The sequence below is a fragment of the Nyctereutes procyonoides genome, unplaced genomic scaffold (assembly GCF_905146905.1).
Source record: "Nyctereutes procyonoides isolate TBG_1078 unplaced genomic scaffold, NYPRO_anot_genome, whole genome shotgun sequence".
Lineage (NCBI taxonomy): Eukaryota > Metazoa > Chordata > Mammalia > Carnivora > Canidae > Nyctereutes > Nyctereutes procyonoides.
Window position 1 is genome coordinate 737,820 of NW_026575051.1, and position 26,115 is coordinate 763,934.

At 51.8% G+C, this 26,115-nt stretch overlaps 2 protein-coding genes and 1 long non-coding RNA gene across 6 annotated transcripts; 2 read left to right on the plus strand and 1 right to left on the minus strand.

Moving 5' to 3' along the window:
- Positions 1 to 69: 69 nt before the first annotated feature.
- LOC129512662 (uncharacterized) lies at positions 70 to 4,452 on the minus strand. The gene is made up of 2 exons (XR_008665079.1): positions 3,837 to 4,452; positions 70 to 294 (listed from the first exon to the last, which is right to left on the minus strand). It is a non-coding gene; the product is annotated as an uncharacterized LOC129512662 (long non-coding RNA).
- Positions 4,453 to 4,593: 141 nt separating this feature from the next.
- GTF2H4 (general transcription factor IIH subunit 4) lies at positions 4,594 to 10,176 on the plus strand. Its single transcript, XM_055329965.1, has 14 exons — positions 4,594 to 4,783; positions 5,325 to 5,467; positions 5,710 to 5,814; positions 6,168 to 6,299; positions 6,585 to 6,681; positions 6,773 to 6,861; positions 7,054 to 7,165; positions 7,306 to 7,374; positions 7,577 to 7,660; positions 8,038 to 8,170; positions 8,374 to 8,504; positions 9,139 to 9,186; positions 9,339 to 9,417; positions 9,894 to 10,176. The coding sequence occupies exons 2-14, from the start codon at positions 5,328 to 5,330 to the stop codon at positions 10,064 to 10,066; spliced, it is 1,392 nt and encodes a 463-aa protein (XP_055185940.1). The 5' UTR covers positions 4,594 to 4,783; positions 5,325 to 5,327; the 3' UTR covers positions 10,067 to 10,176.
- Positions 10,177 to 10,312: 136 nt separating this feature from the next.
- VARS2 (valyl-tRNA synthetase 2, mitochondrial) lies at positions 10,313 to 24,267 on the plus strand. Of its 4 annotated transcripts, none has more exons than XM_055329961.1 (29): positions 10,313 to 10,835; positions 10,927 to 11,008; positions 11,110 to 11,210; positions 11,500 to 11,621; positions 11,737 to 11,803; positions 11,900 to 11,997; positions 12,716 to 12,797; positions 12,934 to 13,053; positions 13,461 to 13,572; positions 14,391 to 14,479; positions 15,192 to 15,282; positions 15,500 to 15,627; positions 15,752 to 15,855; positions 16,125 to 16,206; positions 16,521 to 16,597; positions 16,688 to 16,763; positions 17,045 to 17,150; positions 17,353 to 17,423; positions 17,564 to 17,689; positions 17,910 to 18,014; positions 18,167 to 18,235; positions 18,319 to 18,439; positions 18,561 to 18,688; positions 18,809 to 18,961; positions 21,081 to 21,287; positions 21,905 to 22,016; positions 22,175 to 22,350; positions 22,537 to 22,665; positions 22,759 to 24,267. In XM_055329961.1, the coding sequence occupies exons 1-29, from the start codon at positions 10,635 to 10,637 to the stop codon at positions 22,852 to 22,854; spliced, it is 3,231 nt and encodes a 1,076-aa protein (XP_055185936.1). In that variant the 5' UTR covers positions 10,313 to 10,634; the 3' UTR covers positions 22,855 to 24,267. The 4 variants fall into 4 exon arrangements, with proteins under 4 accessions (XP_055185936.1, XP_055185938.1, XP_055185937.1 ...); XM_055329963.1 differs by having other exon boundaries at positions 22,175 to 22,279; XM_055329962.1 differs by having other exon boundaries at positions 18,361 to 18,439.
- Positions 24,268 to 26,115: the final 1,848 nt, after the last annotated feature.

Consider the following 26,115-nt stretch of genomic DNA (forward strand, 5'->3'; position numbering starts at 1 on the left):
ATATATGATCACAGAAGAGATCAATTGAGTTTACTAAAATGTTTAAATAGTGTATGATACAGTAACCTATGTGTTTTTAAAATATATTTGGTAACAATTATCTAGCAGCAGGTGTAATAACTACTAACATTTCCAAATAGTCATAAGCATAAAAGATACTCAACACTTGGGCAGCCCCGATGGCGCAGCAGTTTAGCGCCACCTGCAGCCCAGGGCGTGATCCTGGAGACCGCGGATCGAGTCCCACTTCAGGTGCCTGCTTCTCCCTCTGCCTGTGTCTCTGCTTCTCTGTCTCTATGAATAAATAAAGAAATAAAATCTTAAAAAAAATACTCAACATTTGGAGATTTCTACAAAGGTAGTGGGATACAAAAAGAGCTGTGGTGTCTCAGTGACAAGTCCCAGGTCCTGCTAATACTACTGGGGGTTTTGCTCATATTCATACTTGGAAGAAATGCTAAATTTCTGTTAGAGGGTAATAAAAATAGACGTGTAAGTTTTTTTGGCCTTAATTCTAGGACCTCCTTCAAGGGTTTGGAAGTCCTGGGCAGAGAATTGTTGGATTAGGCTGTTCAGATGTACAGATAACTCAATAGATGTGATCTGTTTGGATGGGAGCCAGAATCAAGAGCCTAAATTATTTCAGAGGTTTGGAAGGATGAGCCACAACCACGAAGAGAGCATTTAACAGAATTTAAGTTGGTCAGGGAAAAAAGATCACTTGCAAGTATTGGAAAAGGCAGACCTATCTTGATGGAAGTTTATGTGAAATAAAGACCCTGGGGTCTTCGTTGATGATACTCACAGAGTGGGCCAACTAGATAATGAAGATGCCAATAGAAATAATTTAATCTTCTGTTGAATTAAAAGCCCCTTGGGGTCCGGTCACAGATCCTGCTGAAACCTATGTAGGTCCAACCACTGTGACCCATGTTTTAAGACACAAGTTGACAGGTCAGAAGTTTATTTATTTTACTTAAAAAAATTTTTTTTTAAATTCTATTTTCCAAAATAGAGTATAACATCCAGTGCTCATCAGGTCAGGAGGTTAGAGGCCAGAACCCAGAATGGTGAATAACAGAAGCCATGGCAGTGAGTTGAGAACTCCCAAAGCTCTAGACCTACACAACCACTTGGGAGTTCATTTGAACTTGTCTCAGTGTTCAAACCTGCTCCTTCCTCCATGGTTTCCTGGGTCAGTGGATAGCAGCCTCATCCACTCAGCTGCACATGCCAAAAACCTGGGGAACATCCTTGATACACCTCCCCTCTCCCCTTCCAAGGTCAGCCTATCATGAAGTTCTGTTGATCTTGCTTCCCAGATTTTCCTTAAATTTGTCATTTCTCTCCACCTCCATCACCGTCCTGCATACACTACCTCCATCCTGCCCAGGCCACCATAATAGTCTCCCAGGGTCTGTTCCTGCTCTTCTATTTTATTTTATTTTATATATTTTTTAAAGATTTTATTTATTCATAGAGATGCAGAGAGAGAGAGAGAGAGAGAGAGAGAGAGAGAGGCAGAGACACAGGCTGTGGGAGAAGCAGGCCCCATGCAGGGAGCCCGACGTGGGACTCGATCCCGGGACTCCAGGATCGCGCCCCGGGCCAAAGGCAGGCGCTAAACCACTGAGCCACCCAGGGATCCCCTGTTCCTGCTCTTCTATGGTTTGTTTTGACTGCAGTCAGATATAAATCTCACCCTGCTACTTTATTTCAAATCCTTTCATGGCTTCCTGTTGATTTTACAATAAAGAACAAAACCTTCCTGACCAAGTTGCTCCCCACCCCCTTCTTTCAGCATTCTTCTCCAAGCTGCCCTTTATACAGCATTGGCCTGCTTTCAGTTCCCACAACTGGGCCAGTCCCTCTTGCCATGGCCTCTGCAGAATATTGTACCCCTCCCAGGAACATAGTTCACTGCGGTCTTTGCCTTGTTACGTCCTGCTTGTCCTTCAGCAATCTTCCCCGAGTTGGCCCGTCAGATCAAATCCCCTCTTGATGCTCTCAAAGCATTTGACTTTCTTTATAGTACTTAATACAGGTGTGATTTTACCTTTTTTTTTTTTTAAAGAAAATAATAATGATAATGTTTACTGGGTACCTCCTGTGTGCCAGGACCATGCTTATTACATATTATACCTTATTTAATACAGATGAAACAGTTAAAGTTGCTGCCATTTCACAGAAAAGACTCTATTTTAAGCAACTTGCTCAAGGCCACACAGCCAGGAAACTGCAAAGCTAGTGTGAAGCAGCCCATAGGTTCCTGGCTGTTCTTTTTCTCCAGGGTGCTGCCTGAGGGGAGAAGGTTATGATCTCTCCATCACAGGTTGGATAATCCTATGCTGGGAAGCTCCAAGGAGTGCAGGCTGATTATCCAGCTCCAGAAACTCAACCTGTACTCAGTTCCTGACATCAGATAACTTGCCCCCATTCACTGCATCCCTTTAAGCAGGACTCTCCAAGACAACCTGTGATCATAGAACTGGTCTGTATCTGCACCATGCAATAGGTAGCCACTAGCCACCTGTGGCTATTGAGAACTGGAAATGGGGCTGATGTGACTGAGGAACTGAATTTAAATTTTTGGTTAATTTAAATAGCCACAGGTGTCTAGTGGCTCCTGTTCTGGACAGGGCAGCCTTTTATTTATTTTTATTTTTAAAAAGATTTTATTTATTTATTTGACAGAGCATGAGTGGGGTGTGGAGCAGAGGGAGAAGCAGACTCCCTGCTAAGCAGGGAGCCCAATGTGGAGCTCCAACCTGGGACTCTGGGATCATGACCTGAGCTGAAGGCAGATGCCCAACCGACTGAGCCACCCAGGCACCCCTGGACAGAGTAGCCTTAAAGAGTTTTCTCTTTTTAAAGCTGGTCTGCAAAACTTCCCCTTGCTTGCTCCTGTCAAAATGAAGCACATGACCTATTTCAGTTTTACACACAGATAAAAGTTCTGCATGCCACTTTGCAATCTGCTCTTCTTCCCCTCCTGAGGCTGTACACAGCTCAGCCACTATGCATACAGTGCTCTAAGTGTTGCCCACTACTCTACATTGTTGCAATGACCCACATTTTATCTAACCAACTCCCCATGATGGACATTTGGGCTGTTTCCATGGCTTTCTTTTTTCTTTTCTTTTCTTTTCTTTTTTTTTTTTTTTAAGATTTCATTTATTTATTTGAGAGAGCACAAGCAGAGGGAGGGGAAGAAGGAGAAACAGGCTCCCCTCTGAGCAGGGAGCCTGATGTGTGGCTCCATCCCAGGACCCTGAGATCATGACCTGGGCTTAAGGCAGATGCTTAACCATCTGTGCCACTCAAGGGCCCCGGTTTCCATTGCTTTCATAACAGTAACAGACACACTTCAATACTTTTGCGTGTGTATCTGTATCCATGTGGGAGGATTTCGGTGTGATAGATTTCTAAAGGTGGAGTTGGTCAAATGGCAGTCGCGGTAAAATAATTGGTAGGTACAAAGCCGCCTTTAAAAGGTGTGACTATGTAAACTTTCAGCAAAAGTATATGACTACTGTATGCTCCCTTTGCAGTGACAACATCGAGGCTGCCAATCCTTAATTTTTTTTTTTTTGCTAATCAGATATTTTATTGTTTCTTTAATTTACTTTTATTTATTTTTTAAATTTACTTTTAATTACTGATGAGAGCTTTTTCATTTGATTATAAACAATTTATATTTGTTCTGTTTGTTGCCTGCTACGTCTTTGTACAATCTTTCTATTCTGTCCTTTCCTTGTTGCTTTGTAAAAGCTCGCTGTATTGTCTATTTTGTCAAATATTTCTTCCCAGACTAATTTGTCTCTTATTTTACTTACCGTTAGCCATTGTCAGTTTCGTGTCATTTTTGCGGATGTGATGCCCCGACCGCTAAGGACAGAGCCAGACGCGGCCGAGCGGCCGGGCAGGCAGGGTGCGCTGCGCGGGGCTCCGCAAACCCCGGCCTCGGTGCGTCCCGGCCGACGGTCCGGTGGGGCCTTCCGTCTCGCGTCTGCAGCAGGGGAACCATACGGCCTGCTTGCAGCCCTGGCTCTGGCTTAGGACGTCCCCCGGCCCTGCCCCAGCCTCACCCACCGACCAGACCAACAACTGGTTTCTTCACGACAGCTGTGTTGATTGGCATGTTCTGCAGAAACGGGGCGGTGGGAGCCGGGGAAGTGGCATTAGGGCTGTTTTGAGCGCGTGGAGCAGCGCCAACCCTAACTCGCTCTAGACGGAGTGCTTTCCTCCGACTCGACGAGCGGCAAAGAGCTCAAGGAGCGCACCTCGCCGCGTCTCTCCACTAAGCGTGTCGCTAAGAGCCAGGTCCGCACCTCTGCCAGGAAGCCCCAGGGCACTTCTCCTCCCAGCATCCCGCCCGCTGTCCAGGTCGGTTAAACCAGGCGCTGGCGGCGAGAGCGGAACCCGGCGCGGAACCAAGTTGCGCGGCCTCGGGTTTCTTCGGCTCTCTCAATTAAAGGCCAGCCTCCCTCCCGGCGGCGGTGCCTTTTGGGAATTGTAGTCGGCCACGCTTCGGCCCATGCCGGGGCGAGCCAGGACAGGACTCCAATTCCCAGAATACGCCGCGGCGGGCGAGCGAGTGCCGCGCCTGTTCTTACCTCCCTACTTTCCCACTCTTTCCCCTCCTTTCCTTCTCGCCTCAGTCCTCCCGCCTGGTCTCCTGTGCGGTCCTTTGTCCCTCTCTCCATTCCCCTCGTCCATTCTCCTGTTCCTGGGAGGCACGGCGGGACCGTAGCTCCGGCTAAGCGACGCCTCGCGACTCCGGGTACACGAGGGGGAGCGACTCAGGCGGGAGGGAGGAAGGGGGCCGGGGGCGGGGGACAGGAGCCGGGGCGGTGTGGGTCCGGGTGCTCGGGTGCGGTCCTTCGGGGCAAGGAGGACAGGCGGGCAGGCAGCGCAGGACCAACGGGGCCGGGAGGTAGGTGCGAAGGACTGGCCAACGCGAGCTCATGGACTGAGCTGACGGGAGCCGGGAGCCCGGGGAGGGCTGGTCTGAAACTAGTTTCCGCGTCACTGCTTAGGTAAACATTGAAGTAAAAACTGATTCTGCAAATGTGGGACAATGAACAATTCTCTATTTGGAAACAGAGAGAAAACTGGAGTTGAGGCCAGAAGTGGGGCAAGGAAGCAAGAGAGGAGAGGAGGTTGGTCAGGCCTGGGAGAAAGGAAAGGAGATGAGTGACATAGAAAGGAAATCATAGAAAGTACAGGTTATTGTGGGGGCCAGTGGGTCTGGAACGGGAATGAGGTGAGGGATGACACTGGCGTGGACTGTGGGGGTGCATTTCTAACCTTGCATCTCTCAGGTGATGGAGAGCAGCCCCGCAAGGGGAGGACTGAACCGAGTACACCTACAATGCAGGAATCTGCAGGAATTCCTAGGGGGCCTGAGCCCTGGTGTCTTGGACCGATTGTATGGGCATCCTGCCACCTGTCTGGCTGTCTTCAGGTGAGGACCTCCTTCATGGTAGGGACCAAATGTAATGGGGCCTTCAGGCTGGAATAAGTTATCATGACTTGAAGCTTAGCCCTGCTGGGGCTTGAAGATTGAAGTGTGTCAAGCCAAAACAGAGTGGGAACAGCAAGACTGGTAAAGCTGTGGGCGGGATGAGATGTTTGAGAGGCTGTTGAGGGCAGAGATACAGGTAAGGCAGTTTCTGATATTAACAGTTTACCTCTACCTCCTTACAGGGAGCTCCCATTTTTGGCTAAGAACTGGGTGATGCGGATGCTCTTTCTGGAGCAGCCTTTGCCACAAGCTGCTGTAGCCCTGTGGGTGAAGAAGGAATTCAGCAAGTGAGTCTTTGCAGCATGCTCAGCCAGATACAGATTTCTCAGCAACTAGATCTTCCAGGTGTTCCTTGGAACACTTCCAAGAAATATTAATGGATATACCACAACACTTACATTTAAACAAGTCTGGGAAACTCTGCATACTCTATTTTCCCTCCCGGAAAGTTGTGATGTCTTCAACAAAGTTCTGGTAGGCATGGCAGTAAAGAAATCTGCCTTAAGAAGACACTGTTTTCTCTGTGTGAAACGGTGTTCCAAGGGATGATCAGTTCAGGAAAGGCAGAAATGGAGGCCTTTATGGGCCTCCTTCTTTTTATTCTCCAGACACCCCCTTAACCCTTCTGCTTCTGTTTCAGAGCTCAGGAGGAAAGTACAGGACTGCTGAGTGGTCTCCGTATCTGGCACACCCAGCTGCTCCCTGGTGGTCTCCAGGGCCTCATCCTCAACCCCATCTTCCGCCAGAACCTCCGCATTGCCCTTCTGGGTGGGTATGTCACTTCCATCTTCCTAAGCTAGGCCAGGGGAACTAGTATTTAAACTGTTAGCAGTGGGGTTGGCAGCGATGGGGCAGAGAGCCCTTGAGGAGCCTCTCTGGAACCTTGTGGGCTCCACTGTTGGGAGCTCCTTTAGGGATAAATTGGACAAGATGGAGCTGCATGATGTAGGAAAGAAGTGTCTCCTACTCAGAGCCCATGGGGATGAAGGGGGAAAGAGCAGAGGAGCAGGCAGGGAACACAGCCAGGGTCCCTTATTCTTGGCCCATCCTGGCATAGGGGCAAGGCCTGGTCTGATGACACAAGTCAACTGGGTCCAGACAAGCACGCCCGGGATGTTCCCTCACTTGACAAGTACGCCGAGGAGCGATGGGAGGTGAGGACTTGGGACTCTGTGTCTCTGCTTGTACTCCTACATCCCATGGCCCTTAAAGGCATTGTTCTCTCTGTCCACTTCTGTTCCTCAGGTGGTCCTGCACTTCATGGTGGGCTCCCCCAGTGCAGCCGTCAGCCAGGACTTGGCTCAGCTCCTCAGCCAGGCTGGGCTCATGAAGAGGTGAGGAAACCAGAGGTGCATCAGATCCCTGCTAAACTGTGTGTCCAGGGTGGGTTAGGATTGCAGGCAGTTAACTAAAAAAGGAGAGCTGAGTGGAGTATGGCCAGAGAGAAACCAAGGTAAAATGCGAGGACAAATGGGGACGATGGCCTCTCTTTGCATACCTCTGCCATGGTCCCTCTCTGCCTCCAGCACTGAACCTGGAGAGCCACCCTGCATTACTTCAGCCGGCTTCCAGTTCCTGTTGCTGGACACTCCTGCCCAACTGTGGTACTTTATGTTGCAATATCTGCAGACAGCCCAGGTGAGGAGGTGGCTTGCTGGCATGCTCTGATCTTCGCGAGAACCATGAGAGACTACCCTCGCAGACTGTTTCCTGATGTTGTGTCCCCTCATTTTCTCCCTTCCATCCCTGCCCCTTTGTCTCTGACCATTCCTCCCTAGAGTCGGGGCATGGACCTAGTGGAGATTCTATCCTTCCTCTTCCAGCTTAGCTTCTCTACTCTGGGCAAGGTAAGCAAGGGGGATGGAGCTGGAGGCTTGGGTGGGCAGGCTGGTAGGTAGAGAGATGAGGGGGGACGTCAGGTTATGGGCAAAAGTGTGAAAGATAAAAATGAACAAAGCATAGATGGGAAAAGAGGGAATGAGAGTATGGGGTTGGGAAGGGGGAGAATGGGATGTGTTTGGACCCCAACTGGCCACTTCTCTTCCCCAGGATTACTCTGTGGAAGGTATGAGTGATTCGTTGTTGAATTTCCTGCAACATCTGCGTGAGTTTGGGCTTGTTTTCCAGAGGAAGGTATGAGCACCCAGATAAATGGCTTCTAGGAAAGGCAAGGTGGTCTGTTGCCTTGGCTTTTAAAAAGGGGGTGGGGTCTCAGATGGTAGCTACACTGGCAGTGAGTATAGCATAAGTAGATGTAGAGTTCTTGAATCACTATTTTGTGTACCTGAAACTAATGTTACATTGTATCATCTATACTCAAAAACAAAAAAGAATGGGATCTCAGGAGGCAGTACCAGGAAGAAGTCGCCAGACTGAGTACTTGGGTTCCTTGGAGTTGATAAATTGGGCGTTGAGGCTCTTACTTTGGGAGGGGTCTGATATCTCAGGCAGGAATATGGTTAGTGACACCTGAGAGGGGGCCCTCTGCCTTTCCCTTCTGTCTTTTCTAGAGGAAATCTCGGCGTTACTACCCCACACGCCTGGCTATCAATCTCTCATCAGGTGTTTCTGGAGCTGGGGGTACTGCCCATCAGCCAGGCTTCATTATCGTGGAAACTAATTACCGACTATATGCCTACACTGGTGAGGCCAGAGAGGGCTGGGAGGACAGCAGCCTGGGAATGGGAGTGGGGAGAGGGAAGGACGCAGGAGGGAGTGCCGATTCATGTTCATGTTTACCTGGCAGTTTACAGAGTTCTCTGACATTTTGGGTCACACTTCAAGGTCTGGAGGGAGTCTGGGTATGGGGATAGCCTCCTCATCTTGTCTTCCTACCCCTGAGCCAGAGTCGGAGTTGCAGATCGCCCTCATTGCCCTCTTCTCAGAGATGCTCTATCGCTTCCCCAATATGGTGGTGGCACAGGTGACCCGGGAGAGCGTGCAGCAGGCCATCGCCAGTGGCATCACAGCCCAGCAGGTATCCCCACTTGGGGAAGGTGGGTGCAGGAAGATAGGCTGCACTTGGGCTGTGGGATACAGCTCATCTTACAGAAGGCTACTATCGGCTGGCGAGTTGTGTTTGAGCATAGACCATGCACATAAAGAGAAGTCAAGGCTCTGAGCGTGGGAAAAAACACAAGGGGAGGAGATAGAGATTTGTGTCTCCACCACCAACCCCTTCCTAGCTGCATTAATGGCCTGGTTGCTTCACTTCTTTGAGCCTCACTCTCGTCATCTGGAAAATGGAAATCATAACAGTTCTTCCCTCACAGGCTTTGGGAAGGATTCAATGAGAGAATAGCAGTAAAGCCTTTGGCTCAGAGCCTGCTATGCAGTAAGTGCTCAAAAAAATAATAGTTGCTGCTATTTTAAAGAAAGAAGAATAAAACCAGACTATGCAAAGGGCAGATGTGCTAGAGAAGGAATAGCAGACATGACCAGTGGGAGCAGCAGCTTGGGATGACAGCTGAATGGGGATAGGTTAATGATAGGCACATGGCTGCAGGTTTTTAAACAGCAAGCTGGTATTCTGGTGACATTAGGTGACAGCTTAGGTAGCTTTCCTGCCTTCTTACTTGAGCCCCTGATCCCATTCTTGTCTGTTTTCCCAGATCATCCATTTCTTAAGGACAAGGGCCCACCCGGTGATGCTCAAACAGGTACCAAGCTGCTGGAGGCTGGAACCCCCTGGCATCTGGCGATGAAGTGATGGAAAAGAGAAAGGGACATCCAAATCTGGGGAATGAGTAGATGGCTAGGGTTGTCTGGGACAGTATTCCTGAATCTTCAGAGCAACTGCTTGCCCCTGCAGACGCCTGTGCTGCCACCCACCATCACGGACCAGATTCGGCTATGGGAGCTGGAAAGGGACAGACTCCGGTTCACTGAGGGTGAGTGGCTTCTGGTGGTTGATTCTTGTCACCGGCCCGAAGAAGGACACTTGAGCCTTGATGAACAGAAAAAGCTATTCATGCATTTCGGTTTGTTTATTACATGGGGTGGGAGAGGAAAGCTGGCAGGACACTTTATTTGGGGGGTGAGTCTAGTAGTAAATTGTCTCAAATCAGTGCTGTTGGGATTTAGCTAGAAGAGGGAAATTGGGAGGGATAATTCACAGTGGCTTCTCTGGTTTGGTGAGCATTAGTGGGTTTTCTTACCGTGTTATATTGCCTTACGGAATGTGGCTGGATCAATTACTGTTAGGATGAGCTTTGGAACAGACAAGCATAGAGGATTAGCTTTGAAATGGAGGTGGCTGGCAAGCGCAGACCACCGCCCCGAGGCTGCCACGCAGGGGCCTCACGTTCTTGGCTTCTCTCTCTACGCTGGCCCTCCGCTGCCCCTGCCCCTGCCCTGCGGACTGCAGGTGTCCTGTATAACCAGTTCCTGTCGCAAGTGGACTTTGAGCTGCTGCTGGCCCATGCTCGGGAGCTGGGTGTGCTGGTGTTCGAGAACTCGGCCAAGCGGCTGATGGTGGTGACCCCGGCCGGTCACAGCGACGTCAAGCGCTTCTGGAAGCGGCAGAAGCACAGCTCCTGAGGGCGGCTCGGACCGCGGCGGGGCGGGGCGGGGCGGGGCGGGGCGGCCTCAGAACTCTGGTGTTTGCTATTTACGTGTTGGACTCTGGTTTAATAAAGTTGTGGAAACGAGCCACGCGGCCCCGAGCGCCTGCCCTAGAGGCTGCTTCTCTCCTCGGAGGACCCGCCCCCCGCAGCCATAACCGTCGTCGGACCCGAGGGAGACGCGCGGGGCGGGTCCTGCTACCGCGCATGCCCTGGACGGGGCCCCGCCCCCTGCTCGGCGGCCGCGGGGCGCCCTGGGACAGCGGCGGGCGGGCGCGGGGAGCGCGCGGTCGGCCTGCGGGGCGGATGAGGGTGCGGGTGGAGCCGAGGGGGCGGGGCGGGGCGCCCTGAGGTCGACCACCTCCCCGAATGCCCGAGTGCCTGCCCCGGCCGAGCGAGCCGGACCCCGCGCGCTCGGGCCCTCACGGGGAGGCGCTGTGTGGGAGCGAGGGGCCCGGGCGTGAGGACCAGGCGTGCCGCACCCGCCCACCCACGGCTGCTAACGCTGTCGGTCCGGAGCGCCGCTCCGCCTTTGCAGACTCCTGATGCCTCATTCGCCCTTAGCCTCCCTTCCGTGCCGGTGCTGGGGGCTCAGGCCCTCTCAGGCCCTCCGCAGGTCCCACCCTCTCTCTACCCAGTCAGCGCCGTGCGGGTCCTCCCTCTCCCGGAGGAACCATGAAGCCAAACAGAAGCGCCAGCGGGAGAAGCAGATGGCGCTGGAGGCTGGGATCACCCCGAAGGGCAAGGTCAGGGGGCCACGCAGCTTGTCCTTGGTTCCCTGCCCGGGGTACGCTGGACCTGGCATCCCACACCCTCGCTTCTGCTGCTCCTCTCCAGGCACCTGCAGGATCCAGTAAGGCCTGGACTCCTAAGGAGGTAGTGCTGTATGAAGTCCCCACGGAACCGGGCGAAAAGAAAGGTACGTAGGGTACCTGAAGGCCTCTGCACCCACATTTTTGTTGCGGGCTTGGGCTGCTAAGTTCAGGACTTAGTGGAGCTCTCCTTCCGCCACTGCTGCAGATGTGTACCGCCTCCTGCCTCCTGCATACAGTCCTCGCTATGTTGAGGCGGCCTGGTACTCCTGGTGGGTGCGAGAGGGCTTCTTCAAGCCGGAGTATCAGGTTAGTACCTGGGAGGGAGGGGTGCTGAGCGGTTCCCACGGCAGAATGGCCACTGAGCTTGCTGGTCACAGCTGAGCCTCACAGTCGAGCTTCCAGCCAGCCTGCCCAAGGAAACTGGCAGAGCTTGTCCTCTGCCCTTCCTGTCCAAAGGGTTTTCTCCTTTCCTGTTTGCAGGACTATTCCTCCTTCTCTCTCCCCCCAGTTTTTTCTGTCTTAGAGACACCATAGGGTGCTATTCCCCCAGGTAACCTCCCATTATCTTTTGCTCACTGACTTTTCCACTTTCTAGACCAAGCTGCCCCAGGCCACAGGGGAGACATTTTCCATGTGTATCCCACCTCCCAATGTCACTGGCTCCCTACATATCGGTCATGCACTGACAGTAGCCATACAGGATGCCCTGGTGCGCTGGTGAGAGGGGAATGGGGCTACTTGCATCCTTGGAGGGGAAGGAGGAAGTGTGGTAGTATGGAAGGAGTGTAAACGTGTAAGCTCAGGGGTTCACGTAATGGTATTTGTTTTGTAGGCACCGGATGCGTGGGGATCAGGTGCTATGGATCCCTGGCTCAGATCATGCAGGAATTGCTACACAAGTATGCATTTTGCCATTTTTCCCTTTCCTTGGGTAGAGGAGAGTTCCCCCAAAGTGACCTGATTCTCTGTCCCCTTGCCTGTTGATCTTACTGTAGGCTGTGGTGGAGAAGCAACTGTGGAAGGAGCGAGGAATGAGGAGACATGAATTGAGCCGGGAAAAATTCCTTAGGGAGGTGTGGAAGTGGAAGGATGAGTGAGTAATGACCAGTGGAAGTGGAGGGGCCGAGATTGCCCCAGCTGTTCTCCCTAACTTGATGGGCTCTCCCTCAGAGAGGGGAGCTCTGGATTCCTTTAGCATTCAGCAGGGTCTCCATGCTGTGTGTGTGTCTGTGTGTATGTCTGTGTGTGGGTATTACACGTACTTTAAAACACACATGTTTGTGTGTGTGGGCATTTTGTGTATTTTTTTCTCTGCTTATTTCATGATACCTTGCCTAGATTTCACCAGGTCTTCTACTTATCTGTTCCTACCTTCCATTTGCTTGAAATTACCCTCATTCTTACAGGTCTGTTATCACATGCCATTTTCTCTGTAAAGCTTCTTTGGGGTTTTCCCAGATGAGCTGCCCCCTCTGTAATTGTAGAATTCTATCTATCTATCTACCTTCCTTCTCTCCTTCCTGCTTCCTTTCTTCCAAGAAAACTCCATACCCAACGTGGGGCTTGATCTCACAACCTCAAGATCCAGAGTCGCGTGCTCCACCAACTGAACCATTCAGGCGCCCCAGAACTTTATACTTCTTTTAATGCCATGGAAGGCCCATGCTGAGTTTGTATGTCTGTCTCCATTGGCTTCGAGAAGCTAGATCAATGCCATATTCCAATTTCCAGCGTTACTGGGAGTATCACTGGGCCTGGCACATAGTTGGTGCTCAGGACACGTTTGCTGACAACAGTCTCTCTGGGCACAGGAAAGGTGGAGAGATCAGTGAGCAGCTCCAAGCTCTGGGGGCCTCCCTGGACTGGGACCGAGAGTGCTTCACTATGGATGCTGTGAGTGCTCCATACTTGGTACCTGAGGGTATCAAGGCAGTGTCAAGAGTTGTGTGTAGGCAAGTGGGATGTAATGTACGTTGGGGGTGGCAGGATGGGAATGCCTGGGTCCCTGGACACTGAAGTTATTCCCTAGGGCTTCTCAGTGGCCGTGACCGAAGCTTTTGTGCGACTCTACGAGGCAGGATTGTTGTACCGGAGCCAGCAGCTTGTCAACTGGTCCTGCACTTTAAGATCAGCCATCTCGGATATTGAGGTGAGGCAGAGGAGGAGAAAGCTCAGACTCTGGAACCAGACTGCCAGGATTCACTGAGTCTGGCCACCTACCAGCTAGCTGTGTGACTTCTGGCAGGCCTCTGGAAGCCCCTGGAAGCCTCAGTTTCCCCAGTTTGTAGATCAGGGATGATGGAAATGTCTGTGTCAAGGGGGCATTGTGAGAATTTAATGGGAATTCATGGAAGGTGTTCAGCACAATACCTGTGCACGGTGTAAGTGCTTGGTGAATATTTCTGTAACTGTGACTGATTTAAGGGAGGGGAAGGTGGGTCCTCAATCCTCTGAATGTCTATAGATGCCTGTAGGGAGCCCAGGGCGGTGGGTGAATGGAGGTGGGAAGCCTGCAGAAAGGCTACTCTCAGCACCCTGCTGCTTTGATTCCTCCAGGTGGAGAGCCGGCCCCTGCCTGGCCACACGGAGCTTCAACTGCCTGGCTGCCCCACTCCTGTGTCTTTTGGCCTCCTTGTGTCTGTGGCCTTCCCTGTGGATGGAGAGCCTGGTGAGGATAGTCCTTGGGAAAGTTGCCTGTTTCCTTCTGCTTTCTTTTATTTTTTTTTCTTTCTTTAAGATTTTACTTATTTATTCACGAGAGACACACGCACACAGAGAGGGAGGCAGAGAGAGAAGCAGGCTCCATGCAGGGAAGGCGGCACTAAACCGCTGAGCCACCTGGGCTGCCCTTTCCCTCTGCTTTCTTAAGCCTGTGTTGGGTTGATGGGAGGGAACCCACCAGCCTGTTTCCCACATGACCTGGTGGGAGGCACATAAGGAACCTTGGTAGTGTTTGTGTTCTTATGGGCACTTATTCTGGGTGTTCTGGGCCATGAAAGAAAAGTACACATGGTGGCTGCCCTCCAGGAGCTTTGCATAATTCTACAGGAGGCTGGTACCACTGAAAGAGATAAAAGGTCCGTTCCAAAGTGTGTTTGAACGGTAAGTGTCTGGAAGAGTTCAGAGAAAGTGAAGAAAGATTAGCTGGAAAAGACAGAGGAAGTTTCTCAAGGAGGGCCTGGTGCTGACCCCTAAGAATGCATAGCATTTATGATTAGGGCACCGAGAAACCTCTGTATTATCTGGGTGCCAAGTAAATGTTCTGGTTGCTTTTGTTAATGCTCCGTCTCCCCCATGCAAGTTATCAAGAAATTCCTTAGCGCCAGACAGCTTTCCAGGCTTCTGGTCATCAGCTCACAGGGGAATTCCAGTCTCCTAATTTTCTCTAGTTGCTTCTGGGAGCCTGCTCAACCTTGGCTGCTTCCATCCCTGGGAGTGGGAGACCAGGGTGATGACTGGTGTCAAGTGCTTAAATTTTGTCTTTAGATGCAGAGGTCGTGGTAGGAACTACAAGGCCAGAGACGTTGCCTGGAGACGTTGCTGTGGCTGTTCATCCCGACGACTCCCGATACACAGTAATGCACAGCGTGCTGTCTGCCACCTGCCTTTCCTACCCCATAACTTACTCTTCCCTTCTTTTCTGTTGGTAGTGCCTTTTTTTTTTTTAATTTTTATTTATTTATGATAGTCACAGAGAGAGAGAGAGAGAGAGAGAGGCAGAGACACAGGCAGAGGGAGAAGCAGGCTCCATGCACCGGGAGCCCGATGTGGGATTCGATCGGGTCTCCAGGATCGCGCCCTGGGCCAAAGGCAGGCGCCAAACCGCTGCGCCACCCAGGGATTCCCTGTTGGTAGTGCCTTCTTTTCTTCAATTTTCTTTTCCTAAGACTTCTCTCATCTCAGCTCTCCGGTGTCTCTTTCTTTTCATGATGCCTTTTCTTTTCTCTAGCTCAGAGGTTGACAAATTATGCGGTCTGCAAGCCAGGTCCGTTCCATTGCCTATTTTTGTATCATCCACACTTGCACCTTTAGGTATTACCTGCAGCTGGGTGTCAATACCCAACTCTGCTGCAGTGGCAGAGCAGAGTAAGTGTGCAGAGGCTGAATTTGCCTCTTGGCCTGCAAAGGCTAAAATACACTCTGACCCCATAAGAAAAAGTTCACAGACCACTGCTCTGGCTTTTTACTTTTTGGTTTCACCTTCTGATTCCCAGGGTTCTCAGACTCGGCCCAGACCTTTGTACTCCACATACATGCCTGTCCTTGACCTTGCTCCTTTCCTTTAAGCACCTGCATGGGCGACAGCTTCGTCACCCCTTGACTGGGCAGCTTCTCCCCCTCATCACAGACTCCACTGTTCAGCCACATGTGGGCACAGGTGGGTGGAGGCCATGGGAAGGAAAGCAGGCCGGGGATCCTGGAGGAGTGAGGAAGGAAGGAGGGGAGGGAAAGCCTCTTTTAGGGCAGCTTCCGTGGCTAGTGGGACGAAAAGGAGGCAGAGACTGAGAAGAGGGAGGAGGGACGGGGAGGTGGGCGATGACGGAACCTCTGGAAAAGGCCGGGAGCCAGTGCTCACTGTGGTTCTGCTCCCCCAGGGGCAGTGAAGGTGACTCCAGCGCATAGCCCTGCTGATGCTGAGCTGGGGGCCCGACACGGCTTGAGCCCTCTGAGTGTCATTGCGGAGGATGGCACCATGACCTCCCTCTGTGGGGACTGGCTACAGGTGATACTGGCCTCACTGTCACCGTATCCTTGGGGGGCACTCTGCCTTTCCTCACCTCTTCCCCTCTCTTGCTTTCTTGTTTTTTAGTGACCTCTAACTGTGACTGTTGCCATTCTTTCCCCAGGGTCTTCACCGATTTGTGGCCCGGGAAAAGATTATGTCTGCGCTGCAGGAGCGGGGCCTGTTCCGGGGCCTCCAGAACCACCCCATGGTGCTTCCTATTTGCAGGTAACCTCATTTTAACACTTTTACTTAGGGCTTCCCTAGGAAGGGAGTGGATGGGAGTAGAAGAAGCTTAAGAGTACAATAGGGTGGGGTCTGTACCCCTTGCAAGGGAACAGAGGCTCTCTGTCAGTTTTACTGGCTGCTGTAGCCTCAGTTCTGAGGGCCTGGCATGTAGCCTCAGTTCTGAGGACCTGGCATGTAGCAGGGTCCTGTGTCCCCTGGGGGGAAAGCACAGAAGCTGAGGAGCAGCAGATTCCTCCTTTCTCTTTCAGCCGTTCTGGGGATGTGATAGAATATCTACTGAAGAGCCAGTGGTTTGTCCGCTGCCGGGAGATGGGGAACCGAGCTGCCCAGGTGAGGCTGAAGTGCAGGGAAGGCCGGAGCCTCAGGTACTGGGAAGGCCCTGAAAATTGGAATGAAGACATAAGGAGGCTGAGGCCTCCTGCCCCACAGACTTCTGGCCCTGGCATTTGAGAGGAGAGCTTTGGGGGTGGAGGCAAGGTGGCCCAGAAAGGGCTGGCTCATCTCCCGCTTGACCTCAGAATCTTCTTGGGAGCCTTGGAAGGTCCTTTCTGAGTCACAGCACTGCCTCAGAGGCTACTTGTTCCATCTCGGGACAGACGCAAGTGAGGTGCAGGAAGGGAAGCTCTAACGACCTTTCTGTTCAGGCCGTGGAGTCAGGGGCTCTGGAGCTCAGTCCATCCTTCCACCAGAAGAACTGGCAGCACTGGTTTTCCCACATCGGGTAAGGCCAAGGGGAGCTCTGTGGAGGTGGGGCAGGGTGATGCACTGCTTATGCTGAGAAGTCACTGATGCCCTCTCGTCCTCTGGGCAGGGACTGGTGTGTCTCCCGGCAGCTGTGGTGGGGCCATCGGATTCCCGCCTACCTGGTTGTAGAGGAGCACATGAAGGTCGGTAGGATGAAGAGGATGGGAGGGTTGGGCATAGTAGAAAGAGAAGTAGCCACAGCTCAGGAGTCAGAGGGCTTCCAGTGCCAGTCCCAGCTCCCTGCCTGTCCTGGGCAGGGACCCCACTGTGGGATCGGCGCTTCCAAGCTGGCACTTCTTCATCTCACCGCCAGAGGGGGCTGGCAATTCCCAGGCCACAAGGGAGACTGTGCAACTCAGTGATGTTTCACACCTGGCGGGTGCTGTTCTTCCTCATTCTTCTTGATCCCTTACTTTCTCTGTAGGGTGATAGAGAAGACTGTTGGGTGGTTGGGCGGACAGAGACCGAGGCCAGAAAAATAGCTGCAGAACTGACTGGGAGATCAGAGGCAGAGCTGACCCTGCAGAGGGGTGAGTGTCAGGGTTGTGGAGGGCAAAGGAGGGCATTTGAGCCTCAGGGGGAGCAGACTCTAGGGTGGAGGAGGTGAGGTCAGGGAGGTTGGGAATGGGGTTAGGGCCTGACCATGGTCTCTCTGCCTGGAGTTGGGCTGGAAAGGTGCACAGCAGTACGCTCGACGTTCCAGTTGTCTCCATTCCTCACTCTGTTTCCCAGATCCTGATGTTCTGGACACATGGTTCTCTTCGGCTCTTTTCCCCTTTGCTGCCCTGGGCTGGCCCCAAGAGGTGAGGCGGGTTGAGAGGAAGAGGGTGGAGATGGGGATGATGAAGGAGGCAGTAGCGCCCCCCACCCCCACCCCTGCTGTGAGCCTCAAGAGCTGCAGGTATGGGCTTAGGCTTCTCACTGCTTCTCTTTTTCCTCCTAGACCCCAGACCTTGCTCGTTTCTACCCCCTGTCACTTTTGGAAACAGGCAGTGATCTCCTGTTGTTCTGGGTGGGCCGCATGGTCATGTTGGGGACACAGCTCACAGGGCAGCTCCCCTTCACCAAGGTAATGGCCCTTAGGTGCCCAGCCCATCTTTGACTCCCCAGTTTTCCCTAAATCTTGGTCTCTGTTCGAATCCCTAATGTGCTATTGTCTGTGGTCCCAATTCCTTTTTCCTGATTCATTTCCTGTCTTAACCCCTGACACATGGAGGCCAGAGAGCCCCTGGGCACCTCCTAGGATAGGCTCCCCTAACCCCTCTACCAACATCCTCTGTGCCCCCCAGGTGCTTCTTCATTCCATGGTTCGGGACGGGCAGGGCCGGAAGATGAGCAAGTCCCTGGGGAATGTATTGGACCCACGAGACATCATCAGTGGGGTGGAACTGCAGGTCAGGATGAAGAGTCTGGTGAAGGATGGGGTTTGTGGGGCAGAAGAAGGGAGCCCGAGCAGAGGAGCCGGCTGGGAGGGAGAGTGAGCAGGTGGGACCCTTGTAGGGGCAGGGTCTTTGACCGAGGCCACTGAAGTGCTTACCCATCCCAGGTGCTGCAGGAAAAGCTGAAGGACGGGAACTTGGACTCCACCGAGCTGGCGATTGCGGCTGCGGGACAGGTGAGTCCCCAGCATCTGCCTCTCTCAGCCTCGAGCTGGCAGCTGCTGGGTTTCCTTTGCAGCCCAGGCTTCTGTCCCTGCAGCTGTGTAGGCATCTGCCACCCCTCTTATCCCTCTGGTTGCAGAGGAAGGACTTCCCTCATGGGATCCCTGAGTGTGGGACAGATGCCCTGCGATTTGCCCTGTGCTCCCACGGGGCCTTGGGTAAGCCTGAGCAAGGGAGGGGCTGGCATTGTAGGCACCCCTGTAGAGGGGTGGGGCAGGGTCAAGGGCTCCCTGTGCTCCTGCCACCCATGTGCATACTCCTCCTCCCACTCCCTACCAGGGGGCGATGTACACTTGTCCGTCTCTGAGGTCTTGAGTTCCCGGCATTTCTGCAACAAAATCTGGAATGCCCTGCGTTTTATCCTCAATGCCTTAGGAGAGGGATTTGTACCGCAGCCTGCAGAGGAGGTAAGAGAATAAGAAGAGAGGCTTGGGAGGCAGAATCATTAGTTCTTTGAGGGTTGAAGATGACATTTGGAGGAGAAGGAGGAGGAGTGATCCTGTCCTGAAGTCGTCTTCCACCCGCAGCTATCCCCCTCATCCCCCACGGACGCCTGGATCCTGAGCCGTCTGGCCCACACTGCCCAGGAGTGTGAGCGAGGCTTCCTTGCTCGGGAGCTGCCACTCATCACCCATGCCCTCCACCACTTCTGGCTCCACAGCCTCTGTGATGTCTACTTGGTGAGTTAGACTGGAATGTGGCGTTCCACTCCTGCATGCCTGCCTCCTCTTCCCCTTGAGATTGGATTTTCTGGCAGAGAGTTCAGTCTCTTTTTGTTTTAAATGTTAAATATCAGGGGATCCCTGGGTGGCGCAGCAGTTTGGCGCCTGCCTTTGGCCCAGGGCGCGATCCTGGAGACCCGGGATCGAATCCCACGTCAGGCTCCCAGTGCATGGAGCCTGCTTCTCCCTCTGCCTGTGTCTCTGCCTGTCTCTCTCTCTGTGTGACTAGTGTGACTATTAAATAAATAAAAAATTTTTAAAAAAAGTTAAATATCATTACAGAATCATTATTTTTTTTAAGATTTTTTATTTATTCATTTGAGAGAGACATGTGCAAGGGGAGGGGCAGAGGGAGAGGGGGCAGCATGCTCCTGAGCAGGGATCCCATGTGAGGCTCCATCTCAGGACCCTGGGATCATGACCTGAGTTACTCAGGCGCCGCTCTTTTTTCTTTTAAAGACACATTTATTCAGTGTCATGGTCAGACTGTTACATTTAGCAATCAACAGCATGGGTGCGAGAAAAAAAAAAAACTACATTAAAACTCTTTACACTTTAGACAGAACAGAAACTAAGATAATGTGTTATGCAGTTAGTCACAAATACGATCCTCAAGTTTTTTGCCCATACCCACGAGTATGTCTAAAACGTGTCTTCTTTGTAGCAACCAGGCCCTGCCACCGCTGTGCTCGGCTGAGTTCACAAATGTGCTGTAAACTTAGCTCCCTGTCACTTCTCTGGCTCTCCTCTCTTGCTAAGCTTTGTTTCCTGGCAGTAATTAAAACCTTCTACCACTGCCATAGCTGCTGCTGCTGCTGGAACAGGCATAGATAGCCACCTTGGTTTCGTGGTTTGGCAAAGTATTGGCCTCCACCACCATAGGGGCCAGAGCTTCTGCCTCCAAAATTTCCTCCTTTCATGGGTCCAAAATTTGAGGATTGATTGTTGTAATTGCCAAAATCATAGCTTCTGCCACCTCCAAAGTTGCTTCTGTCATTACCAAATCCATTATAGCCATTCCCACTGCCACCGTATCCACCACCACCTCGACTGCCACCGAAGCCACTGAAGTTACCTCCACGACCGAAGTTGTCATTCCTACCAAAACCACCTTCACGACCACCACTGAAGTTTCCAGAACCAGTTCGGCCTCTTTGGCTGGATGAAGCACTAGCCATCTCTTGCTTCGATAGGGCTTTCCTTCACAGTTGTGGCCATTCACAATATGGTGTTTTTGAGTGACAGTCTTGTCTACAGAGTCATGATTATCCAATGTCACAAAAGCAAAACCTCTCTTGTTGCCACTGCCTTGGTCAGTCATGATCTCAATCACTTCAATTTTCCCATACTGTTTAAAATAATCTTAGATGATGTTCTTCAGTGTCTTCTCTACTGCCACCAATAGAAATCTTTTTCACAGTTACGTGGGCACCAGGTCTTTGAGAATCTCTTGAGACAGCCCTCTTTGGTTCCACAACTCTTCCATCCACCTTGTGTGGCCTTGCATTCATGGCTGCATCCACCTCCTCCAGGGTGGCATATGTGACAAACCCAAAGCCTCTGGAGCACTTGGTGTTTGGATCTCTCATTACCACACAGTCCGTAAGCGTTCCCCATTGCTCAGAATGGCTCCTCAGACTCTCATCGGTTGTTTCAAAGCTCAAACCTCCGATGAAGAGCTTCTGCAGCTGCTCAGGCTCTTTGGGAGACTCTGGCTTAGATCTGACGACAGTGGGAGGGGAGACTAACGATGCTTACTCAGCGGCATCTGGGGGCGGAAAGGACTCTGTCTCTTTTTAATAGGCAAAAAATTCAGTGCTTTTTTTTCTTTCTAAAGTATACAAACCACACTGACAGTTTTATTCCCTCTTCCCACCTCTGAGACTCCCTGCCATAGATTTCCACTTTTCATTTGCTCCAGAGTGTGTTCTGGGACTGCCAGTGGTGTCCAGGCTTCTGTGTGCTCCCGCCCTTGTTTACCCACAGCATTTTCCACTGGCAGGGCAGTGAATGTGTGGACAAAGGACATGTGGAGGGGGCCTGGGCCTGTCCCCTGACCCTATGGCTTCCTCCCTAGGAAGCTGTGAAGCCAGTGCTTTCGCACTCACCCCATCCCCAAGGCCCACCCCAGGTCCTGTTCTCCTGCGCTGATGTGGGTCTCCGCCTCCTTGCCCCACTGATGCCGTTCCTGGCTGAAGAGCTCTGGCAGAGGCTGCCCCCCAGGCCTGGCAGCAACTCTGCCCCTAGCATCTCTGTTGCTTCCTACCCCACCACCCACAGCTTGGTGAGTGACATGTCCCTGACGGGACCGTTGGTGAACAGCTGGGGCGCCGGCTTCTCAAAGGGTGTGGTGCCCTGGGGTCATCAACAGTCTTGGTGTGGACTTAAATATAGAGTCTTCAGGGAGGTGAGTAGTTCTTGCAGGGATGTGTTGGGGGCAGCGTACAAGAACAGAACTACATTGCTATGTGGCTGTGCCTCAGTTTGCCATCTTTAACCAGGAGTAGTAATAGTTCATGTCACAGTTGTGATAAGGATAGGATGGCCCCCAAATATCTGCAATTTTAAGCTTTAATAATTTCAGAAGAATAAATGCTGACCAACTCACCCCCAAAATTATTTTAAAGTTGAACTGTTTAAATTTTCTTATGCTTGTTCGGTTTTGTGAGCAACACAGTTGAAATTCTAATTTCCTTTTGGTTGTTTGACATCTTTGATCAGAGCAGTTAACAGACATCAACCACAGATATCTGTTAAGATCTTAGATGTGCCCCAGGTTGTGCTTGAGGTGATGAATTGTGTGTAGTGGAGACTGGGGTAGGCAGGTGTGGGCTGCAGCCAGGAGGGTTGATAGTGAGTTTCCCCGGATCCTGCTCGTCAGCTCTGGGTCTTTGTCTCTAGGAGCACTGGCGCCAGCCTGCGCTGGAACAACACTTCTCTCAGGTCCAGGAGGCTGTGCAGGCACTGAGGGCCCTCCGAGCCACGTACCAGCTCACCAAGGCCCGGCCCCGAGGTGAGATGGGCCCTAGGTTCCTGAGGCCCTGTGGCTAGAAGGGGTTGGCAGAGGCACGTTGCAAGCCTGGGGGACAGAACCCAGAGTTAGGAGGGGCAGGGTGGGAAGAGAAGCAAGGTCTCATGCTTTGACCCTGACAGTGGCCCTTTCCTCCTCAGTACTGCTGCAGAGCTCAGAGCCTGGAGAGCTGAGCCTCTTCAAGCCCTTCCTGGAACCCTTGGCCACCCTGGGCCACTGTGGGGCCGTGGGCCTGTTACCCCCAGGTGTAGTGGCACCCTCCGGCTGGGCTCAGGCCCCACTCAGTAACACCATTCAGGTGTACATGGAGCTACAGGTGCTGAGAGGAGATTGGAAGGGGAAGGGAGACATCGAACGGATGTCAGGAGGAGGGCAAGGGGTGGGTTCTGTAAAAGTGAGAAAGACTCCTGAAAATGGGGTAAGGGAGGTACTGGACGGGCTGTGGGTGAAGCAGAGATGCAGGTGGCACAGAGAAGGCTGAGCCCTCACTGTTCTTCCACAGGGCCTGGTGGACCCCCAGGCCCATCTGGTTCTGCTAGCTGCCCGAAGACGCAAGTTGCAGAAGCAACTGGATGGCCTCATGGCCTGGACCCCGTCAAGGGGAGAGGAAGAGACTAAGAGGCAGCAGAGGGTAAGGCTGGGGGAAGCCTGACTCCCTGAGGGAACGTGGGCTGGAGGGGGTGGCCCTATATCAGAATCTTCACCTGCTTCTCTTTCCATCTAGCTTTCTTCCCTCCAGCTGGAGTTGTCAAAGCTGGACAAGGCAGCCTCACACCTCCGGCAGCTGATGGATGCATGTCCCAGCCCCAAGGAGCTCTGAGCACCAGTTCATTAACCCTGGGGGTTTTCTTCTCCCTCAGACCTGCCTTTGGGACAAACTGATCTGGCAGCGTCAGAGCATGATGGGTCCTCTGAGACCATGCGGCTCACCTCCCTCATTTTGTAAAATGAGGAAACAGACTGGCTTGTTCAGCATCACTGGGTGTCTTTAAGATGTTCACATTCCTGCCCAGCCTTCCTCCTAGGCAGTGCCACCTGGAAGTTTAGGAATGAGATAAACTTTTAAAATCTCAAACATTATGGCCTGTGGTCCTTTTATCCATCTTTCCCTTTGTGGTGACTTTCTTGCCTCTCAATTATTATTATTATTTTTAAAGATTTTATTTATTTATTCATGAGAGACAGGCAGAGTCACAGGCAGAGGGAGGAGCAGGCTCCCCACGGGGAGCCCAATGTGGGACTCGATCCTGGGACCCCAGGGTCATGTCCTGAGACTTTGGTCTTAGCCTTGGGCTCTGGGCTGCAGTGGGAGTGTAGGAGCTGGCGGTGCCTGCCTCATTGGAAGAAAGAGCTTCCAGTAGGGTCTGGCCGCAGTGACTCGGGTTCTACCTACTTAGAATTATTGACGGTGCCTTGGCTTCTGCAGGCCCTTCTTCCTCACCAAATGGAAGCTCCTCTGTTCCTTGGTCTTATCTTGGGGGGATGCTGGAGAAGAGCAGGTACTTCTCTAGCCCCGAGGAGCGACAAGGTACGCTGGGGCTTGAGTGCCACTCCCGTTCTGTGTCCCTGACACTGGAGAGCCAGGGACATGTTGCCCAGCCTCTGACACATGCACATCCCCACTGATGCTTTGGGTCTTCCCCATGAAGTTCAGGGGCCTGCCTCTTTACATGCCCAAGTTATATTCTGTCCAGCAGCTCTGAGTAGCTACTATTTATGGTGGACGTGTTAGAGTCTGGGTCTTCCATGATGCCACTGAGCACCTCAGGAAGTGACTTTTTGCTTCATTTTGGAAATGAAGAAATGTGCTCCGAGAATAAAAGTAACTTGTCTGAAGTATCAACTGGGATTCAACCCATTAAACAGGTGCAGGTTCATTTGGGGTGCTGTAAGCAAGCTTCAAATATAATGGCGACTTAGGCAAGGAGGGCATTTCTGCTGGGCAGAGGCAGGGCAGGGCTCTCCAGTAGTGGAGGCCCACACCCTGCTGAATCTTCTTTCTTGCCATTCTGATACATTCCTTCCAACTGTGTCTAAGAACTGTCGCAGCCCACCACCCCCTCATTCCACCCAGAGGGAAGAAGGAGAGAAGGAGGTGGGCAACAGTTTCCTTTCTGTCTCCCCAACCCCCTATTCAACAAGTACTTCTTGAGTACTTAACTTACTTAACTACTCTGCGCTGGGCCCTATTCTGGGCCTTTTAGATTCATTAGTAAATGAAACAAAGATCTTGCCTCTTGTGGTACTTTCATTCAGAAAGAACACATATAAATAAACTGTGTAGTAGGTCTGAGAGTCACTAATGATATGGGGGTGGAGGATAGAACAAGGTAATATAAGTGGGGCTGGGGGCAGATTGTAGTATTAAATAGGGGGTCAGGGTAAAAATTGTAAAAGATTTAAGCAAGGACTTGCAGGAGGTGCAGGAATTAGCCAAGTGGATGCTTGGGAGAAGAGTGTTCCAGGGAGAGGGAAGAGCCAGAATAAAACTAAGGAGCGTCCCATGAGTACTCAGTAGCAAGGAGGCCATTCTTTTTGGGAAGAATGGGAGGTAAATTCCATTGTGGGGTAGAGGGTTGGGAAGGCTCAAGGCCGATCATCTAGAGCTGTGCTATGGAAAATGGTTGCCACTCGACTAATTAAAATGAAATTCAACTGAACATTCAGCTACTCAGTCACACTAGCCACGTTTCAAGTGTTCAATAGCCACATGTGACTAGTGGCTACCCCATTGGTCAGGTTCTAAAACATTTCCATCATCATGGACAATTTATTGGAAAGCACTGGTCTAGGACCCTGTGGGCTGCTTGAAGGACTTTTGTTTTCTCCCCTCTGAAATGAAAGCACCTTTCCTTTCAAAGATGTCATCAGGAAGTTGCATGCTTCCTTTCAACTTCTATCTCCTTGTTATTGCTAGCTGCAAGGGAGGCTAGGAAATGTTAATGACTGTGTGCTCAGCTAGTTGTAAGTGAGCCATGTGCTCAGCTAGAATTTACTTGACTACCCAAAAGAACTGTCTTGAGTCTTGGGAGAGAGTTTATTGAGAAAAGAATCAGGAAATCACAGCCTGGTGATCCCAGGCCCTGAGACCTAGAAATCAGATTGAGCAGCAGTTAGCTGTTTCCAGTCTTCTGGAAATCCAGACATCCAGTCTCTCAACTTGGTTAGGGCATACACACCTGGCCCACAGCTGCCACCTGCCCACTGGTGCGAGCTAGGAGCAAGCCATGAAACACTGGGGCCCTTTGCAACTCCCAGTTACTTCCCTTCTGGGCCGCTGGTCCCAGAACAATTGTAAAGGAAACCAGAGGAATTTTGTTTTGCAAGTGTTTCTTTTCACTCCCCCATTTCTTATCCTCCCCTCATCTTCAGGGATGCTCTATATGGAGCTATTGCCTTCACCTGCCTCAGATGGAGTCAGCCTCTAATTTCGCATGATGGTGATGGTATGTAGGTGGGAAATATTAGGCAGGGATGAGGACTGTGGAGAATAGGAAATGATCATGTTAATACCCCCAAATGGTCAAGTTTGGGCTGCATGCTTGCATTTTGAGAAAGGTGGTAAGGAGTCAAGGTAATCTTAGGTGAAGAGTCAGATGAGTGCCTGCCTCAAGAAAATCAGGAGAGGGAGGACCCTGGATTTGTGAGGGGACTAGGACTTATACGTTGGGCCCAGGGTTCTACCTTAACAATCCCTACTGCCACTGCCCACTTGTCTGGCATGTGCCCTTGGTAGCTTATCCATGTAATCCTCACAAGAGTCCAAGCAGCAGGTACTATCAATTATCCCCATTTTGCAGGTGAAAAGATGGAGGCTCCAAGAAGAAATTCACCTGGGGCTCAAGTGTGGGCCTGTAGGACTGAATGTCCTCATAGTCAGCCAGTACAAGCTCTGCTCCCCCCTTTTCCTCCCCACCTGCCCTCCTCCCTACCTCTTATGCCAGGCTGGCCATCCCTTCACAGGTGGAACTTCTCATTTCCTACTGGAGCTGCCTCCCACCCCCACCTTCTACCCTAACTGACCTTGTGGGGCCCTGGGTCAGGGGGGCCCATGTCGGGGGACTGTTCTGTCCACATTTGT